The sequence below is a fragment of the Condylura cristata genome, unplaced genomic scaffold, assembly GCF_000260355.1.
Source record: "Condylura cristata isolate star-nosed mole 26May11 unplaced genomic scaffold, ConCri1.0 scaffold00012, whole genome shotgun sequence".
NCBI classification, from domain to species: Eukaryota; Metazoa; Chordata; class Mammalia; order Eulipotyphla; family Talpidae; genus Condylura; species Condylura cristata.
This window is the reverse complement of record NW_004567113.1, coordinates 3,797,626-3,804,905: the sequence shown is the minus strand read 5'-3', so window position 1 is coordinate 3,804,905 and position 7,280 is coordinate 3,797,626. Positions and strand designations below refer to the sequence as shown.

General features: G+C 39.0%; 1 protein-coding gene across 1 annotated transcript in view; it reads right to left on the bottom strand.

Annotated features, from left to right (window-relative positions):
* Positions 1 to 502: 502 nt before the first annotated feature.
* Positions 503 to 7,280, bottom strand: part of HPGDS (hematopoietic prostaglandin D synthase) — a 30,789-nt gene continuing 24,011 nt past the window's right edge. Inside the window, exon 5 of the mRNA XM_004681114.2 lies at positions 503 to 755. Within this exon, the coding sequence (XP_004681171.1) occupies positions 591 to 755 (165 nt within the window). The 3' untranslated portion in view covers positions 503 to 590. The remainder of the gene's footprint in view (positions 756 to 7,280) is intronic.

Here is a 7,280-nt window from a genome sequence, read left to right as displayed (position 1 = left end):
TCAATACTTTCCACTTCGGTTCAGTTTGAACTTTACTCTAGTGTTACCCCTAGATGCATCTACATCATTGCTGGTGAGTTCCCTTTTTCAATTATCTTTAAAAAATCTCAAGTGATTTCATCCCTGAGAAACAAGTATGTCACCCAACAACTCACTTACTGTCTTTGTATGGATAACATATTTATCTTTTGTCTACATAGCAGGAAACTTTGTACTTTAGACAATCAATCATAGTAAATATAACAAGACAACTGAAGTCCAAACCATAACTTTTTGTGTGGGATATGTGTTATTTAGGTAAACCATTGTGACTGATATTCACACATGTTGGAACAGGTGCAAAGTGAGGCCTTCATGTAAACTGTTTTTCCTCATTTGTAGGTGATGTGAAACTATTCTGGAAAAAAGAAAAAGATACTGGAAACTACATGCTATTTTTCTATTTATTTTTTCAAACAGAATATGGCAAAGGTGAAACTCGTGATGGAACTGGGAGGGAAGTGTGAGTTATGTGGAAGGCTGGTATAGCTGTCTTCTCTAATGGGAGGAGGCTTGAAGAACCACAAAATTTAGGAGGGAGCAGGTATCACTTAGAGTTTGGTTTGGGGCCTTCGTTGTATCCAGTCAGCAATTGCTGGGATGGCTTGAACTCTCTTCCGTAACATCACCAGCCTTGGATGCATGTCCAACAAGTCAGGTTTAAAGACCAAAAGTGTGGTACTGCAAATTTCCCAGTAGAAATCTGCCCAAGTTACCTGGTTAAAAAAATATATATTTTTTTCATTTGAACATGAAAGTCATAACATTTCAATATTACCATCATTTGAATTGAGAATGCTTTTTTGTTGTTATTACAATATCAAAATGTGTGCATAGTGGGAAATTAAAGGTAACCCCATAGTCCTAGCACCAAGAAACTACTATCTAATACATGTGGCATGTGTGTATGTGTGTACGTGTGTTTTCACTGAAGTAGAACCTTAGAGTGCATACTTTTTTTTTTTTAAAGATTTATTTATTTGTGCATACAGAACTGGGGTAAGACCAGAGGTTCAGGGGAGGTGAGAGGCTTCACCAGAGACAGAGTGGGGAACAGAACAGGCAGATTGACGAAGTACACTGCTGAGGGGAGCAGCGGGTGGGTCAGGAGAGGTCTGCCGCGCCATGTGGTCACCTCCGGGGCAGGTGGGAATCAAACTCATGCGGAAGTGGCTTTAGATTCTCAGTGTTGTGCTTTACCCCGCTGCGCCACCAGGGAGGGACCGGCTTAAGCTTCTTAATGCTGTGCTTTAACCTGCTGCGCCACCAGGGAGGGGCAAGTGCACACTTTTTTTTGTAACTTGATTTGAGCTCTACCTCTCTGGAGCAACATTTTCCTTTTATCTATTAGTCAATCAACCAAAATTATCCTTTATAAAGCAAAGTAGAATTCATTACAGGGCCATGGACTTCATCTGTTGTATCCTTACAGAGCAATATTTTTTCAAGTCACTGAAGTATTGAAGAGTCAGCACTAGACCCGCAGAATGACTCCTCTTCAGGAAGTGTGATAACTTCATCGCGTTTACTATGTGACTTTATATAACAGAGGAGATAGAGTGCAAGATATCTCTAGAGAGTTCATAGCTCAAGTTTAATATTTTGGGCTAAGACACTTAATATTGCACCCCATTAGAAAAAACATGGGTTAACCCATGCATAACTGACTATGGTGGTCAGACTGACCACAGGAGTGGGCTGAGGGTAGCCTAGTTCCACCTCTGTTTCTATTTTTGTTCCACCCTCCATAACAAGAATCTAATGTGAGTTGGGCTCATTATGAGTATCAATCAAAGAGTGAAGTTTAAAATAGAGACTATGCTTAGTGTTATTTTGGGGTAGAATTTGAAAAATCTGTTGGTACCATTTCATTAACTTACTAAACACCTGTTGTCAGCAGCATATCAGTTAGAGTATTCGAGTATTCAGCGTTCAGTGAACAAATACATAAAGGTGCGCCCATTCTGAACTATGTGCATGTGTGAGTGCTCTAGCTAAGGAGTAGTATGTGCTGGAGGCCCTTTCTCAATGTAACTTTTGTGCTAGAGGCAGGAAGACAATCTTATATACATACATACATACATACATACATACATATATATATATATATATAGTTTATTTTTCCATCATTTTGTGCCATTTTCCATCTCAGGTGTAATCCCCCTGGGCTTCCCATCACCAAATCACCCATGTGCCATCACCAAAGTCCGATGCATTTCCCTCCCCCCACTGTTTTTGATCCCATTCCCCACTCCACCCCTATAAAATGTCTCTGGTTTATAGTTGTTCATTATTATTATTATTTTCTCCCCTGGTCCTTTATACTCCTGCTATGAGTAAAACCATGTGGTATTTTTCCTTTTCTTTTTGGCTTATTTCACTAAGCATGATCTTTTCCAGCTCCATCCATGTTGCTGCAAAAGGCACATGTTTATCTTTTTTGGTTGCTGTGTAATATTCACTTGTATATATGTACCACATCTTTTTAATCCAGTCATCTACTTTTGGGCATTTGGGCTGCTTCCATGTCAGGAAGACTATCTTGTGAGCTGACAAGGTTAACGAAGAAAATGTGAAGTGATGAGAGTGACTCTTCGTGGTCAAGAAGGGAACATCTTTCAGAGGCAATGTTTCAGCAAAGGCTCATCATAAAAAACATCCCGCCATGAAGCAATCTGGGGATTCTGCATTCTAAGGGGGGGGGGGGAACAGCAGGGTTGAGTGACTGAATTTGAAGTACAAAGAAAACACCAGTATGTTCAGAACACTGTTGGAGAGAATGTTCAATGTATGAATTTTTGGTGCAAGTAGATGGGGTCTGGATGGTGTTTATAAAGGAATTTTAGTAGAAAACAAAAGAAGAAAATTTAAATCCTTAGATTCAATCAATAGAACACAGGAACATTTCAGGAAAGGATACTGGGGATTCAACACCCTGATTAGAAATAAAAGGGGGTGTGCGTAGCAAGTTTGTTTCTGGGTTACCCCAGAAGGTCCCTGTGGATATGACTCAGAGAACTATAAAAAAAGTCATATGTCAGGCTCTCCTTGGTGGCTCAACGGGTTAAAGCGCCGCATTATAAAACTCTCCAAAGCCATGGAAGCATGAGTTCGATCCCTGGCCAGGGAGCTGACCCACATGGTGTGGCAGACCTCTTCTGACCGGCCCACTGCTCCCCTCAGCAGTGTACTTTGTCAGTCTACCTGTTCTGCTCTCCACTCTGTATCTGGTAAATCTTCTCACACCTCTGACCTGTATTCTAGTTCTATAAGCATAAATCAATCTTTTTAAAAAAAGTTATTTGTCTTGGTGAGAGCACCTGAATCAAGTGTAGATTTGATTTTCTTGGCAAGACCACTTCATTTGTGGTGGTGTACTTCTTTATCACTTCCTAATATTATTAATAATAAATGAATAGTAATAATATTAAAGAATGATACTATTAATGATAGTCAACCTACATCCATTCACTGATCAGGGATGAAGAAATGATAACTTTTTAAAAATCTTATTACTTATTAACAGGAATACTTTTTTTTAAAAAAGATTTACTTATTTATGCATACAGACCTGGGGTACAGACCAGAGGTGCTAGGGCAGTGAGTGAGGATTCACCAGAGACAGAGTAGGGAGCAGACAAGGCAGATCAACTAGGTACACTGCTGAGGGAAGCTGCGGGCAAGACAGGAGAGGTCTGCTATGTCATGTGTATCACCTCCCCAGCCGAGGATCGAACTCACACTCAAGTGGCTGCAGCTAGCTTGCAGTGCTGCGTCCTAACCCATTGTGCCACCTGAGAGGGCTGGGAATATTTTTAAGAAGACCAACTGTCCATTAATTTTTGTTATCTTGTGATATAATTGGCATAGTAAAGCCCAGATAAATGCTTTATTCAAACTTTCAGCTTTTTTTGTATCTGATTTTACATTCCTAGAATAATAATTTGGCTCCAGAGTATTTGCTGAAAGTGCTTACTGAGGCTTTTGAGTGTGTGTGTGTGGGGGGGGGGGAGTGTCAGGTGTGGATGTTGGTGTGGGTGTGGGGAAGAGAGAGAAATACACTTTATGCCCTCATTGAGATAGGTGCCATAAACTAATGGATTCAATTATTTTAATTTCTCTCAATACACTGCAGTTAATATGACTGATGTTCAAACTGACCCATCTTTGAGCAAGGGAAGCCTCTTAGGTTACCTTCAAAGTTCTTTTGAGTGTTATTAATAATGCATTTGCTTCTTTTATAACAAGTTACTCCGACCCATCTTTTACATTTCCTGCCCCAAGTGAGAATTTCTCCAGGATCCCTGGTCTAATTTAAAGTTTAGAGACCATAATTTGAGTCCTTAGGGTAGTCAGAAAAACTGGATTGACCACTGTCTCAAGAAAAAAACAAACCTGGGAATGCAAATTGGTATAACCACTATGGAAAGCTGTATGGAGTTTTCTCAAATTACTAAAAATGCAGCTTCCATATGACCCAGGAATCCCACTCCTAGGTATCTACCCAAAGGACACAAAAACATTGATTTAAAAGGACACTTGCATGCCTGTGTTTATTGGTATTCTATTTACAGTAGGGAAGATGTGGAATCAACCCAAGTGCCCAAAAATAGATGGCTGGATTAAGAAGACAGGGTACATATACACAATGGAATATTACTCAACAACCACAAAAGATAAACTCATGCCTTTTGCAGCAACATGGATGGAGCTAGAAGGGATTATGCTTAGTGAAATAAGCCAGAAAGAAAAAGAAAAATACTGGATGGTTTCACTCATAGCAGGAGTGTAGGGGGAGGGATAAGGCAATTGTAATAAAATAAAAATTAAAAACAAGGAACAACTATAAACCAGAGACATTTTACTGGGGTGGAGAGGGGAATGGGATCAAAACTGGTGTTGGAAGAGTGCACAGGACCTTGGTGAATTGCAAACAGGTGGATTGGTGGTAGGAAGTCCATGGGGATTACAATGAGATGAAAAAAAATGCACAAAATGGAGAAGGATGTAGAACATAAATTAATTAAAGTAAATTTTAAAAATATAGAATTCAAGAGAAAAAAATAAAATTATCACCGAAAAGAAAAAAAAGTAGGATTGGGCTGTTTATTAAACCTCACTGATTTTACAGCTCTATCTTCTTTCTCCCACACCAAAGATCCTGATTCTCAAGGACAACCTCATAACTTTTTACTCTGCTTTACCCCATAATATGGTTAAATTAGTATCAGAAAAACAACTGTATGCAGTCAGTACCACAACACTACATAAAACTGTATGATTTCAAAAAAAAAATTAATCTAATAAGATGTACAGTCAAATTATTTTGTCTTACAAGTGATAATGTTTTCAAGTACACAAGTACTTCTCTATTCCTCCACATCATGTGATACAGGTTCATTCATTTATTTCACTTCACTTTTGGTTCATTGTGCTTTTTTTTCAAGATTTATCTATTTATGCATAAAGAACTGGGGTACAGGTCAGAGGTGCAGGTGCGGGGAGAGGATTCACCAGAGACAGAGTGGGGAGCAGAACAGGCAAATCGACAAAGTACACTGGTGAGGGGAGCAGGGGGTGGGTTAGAAAAGGTCTTCCAGCCATGTGGATGTGGATCACCTGGGGAGGGGGACAGGATCGAACTCATGCTGAAGTGGCTTTGGCTTCTTAGTGCTGTGCTTTAACCCGCTGCACCACCAGGAAGGGCCTCACTGTGGTTTTTTTAAAATGATCTTTGACGTTCTTTTATTTATATGAAATAGTTTATGTTTCCAAAGCTAACCAGGTACTGTTATTACTTATTTACTCCCTTCCTATGATGAAATGTTTTCCAGACATTTTTTTTATAAATTTTGGCTTATTCTTTTATTTAAAAATATATGTAATATGTAATAAATGTGTATGCACACTTGCTATATATATGTAGACTATATATAAATGTATATAAGTAAATATATATATACACATCTGCTTGTATTTACCTTTTTTTAATTTTAATTTGGGGGTGACAGTTTTACTTTTCTACATGTACAAATGTTCCATTCACCTTTTACCAAACCAAACATGGCAATACCCCATCTAGTTCCTTACCCAACCCTCCTCCCGCCCCTCTTCCTTCTGGTAACCATTCTTTCACTGTCTTCAAGATTTAATCCTATTGTATTTTACCTGTTTTTGTGTTTTGTTTTTGTTGTTATTTATATTCCACAGAGGAGTGTGACCATCTGTTATCACTCTTTCACTTTCTGACTTATTACATGATCACCTTGAAGTTCATCCATTTTGCCCCAAAAGCACCTATTTCATAATTTTTCAATGCTGTGTAGTAGTCTACTGAAACCATATCCCATAATTTCTTTCTCAATTCACCTGTTAAAGGGCACTTAGGTCCCTCCCTGGTGGCGCAGCAGGTTAAAGCACAGCACTGAGAAGCTAAAGCTACTTCCGCATGAGTTCGATTCCCGCCTGCCCGGGAGGTAACCGCATGGTGCGGCAGACCTCTCCTGACCCGCCTGCAGCTCCCCTCAGCAGTGTACCTCGTTAAATCTGCCTGTTCTGATCCTCACTCTGTCTCTGGTAAGGCCTCTCGCCACCCCTGAGCCTCTGGCCTGTACCCCAGTTCTGTATGAACAAATAAAGTAAAAAAGAAAAAAAGGGCACTTAGGTTGGTTGATGAGTTGGCAATTTGGACACTTGCTATGTACATAGACATGCACAAATATTTTTGTAATAGAGACTTCATACTTTTAGAATAAATACCTAATAGAGGTATTACGTGATCATTTGGAATTTCCATTTTTATTTTCTTGAGAAATCCTCATACCTTTCCCAAAGAGACTGCTTCAACTTGCTTTTACATCAAAGATGAATGAGAATTCCTTTTCACCATAAATTCACTAACAATTGTTTAATCCATTCTTTTTTATATGGGCCATTCTCACAGTGGTTAGGTAGTATCTCATTTTTTTAAACTTAAATTAGCTTATTCTTAAACTAAGTACAAAAATTAACAATGATGTTATACATATACATATTTAAACAATTTTTTCTTTATCTTTGATTTTTGATAATTTTAACTTTTTATATTTCAATCATTTTATTAAAAATTACGGTGTTCTGGCCCTCCCTGGTGGTGCAGCGGGTTAAAAGCACAGCACTGAGAATCTAAAGCCTCTTCCGCATGAGTTCTATCCCCGCCTGCCCTGGAGGTGACCACATGGTGTGGCAGACCTCTCCTGACC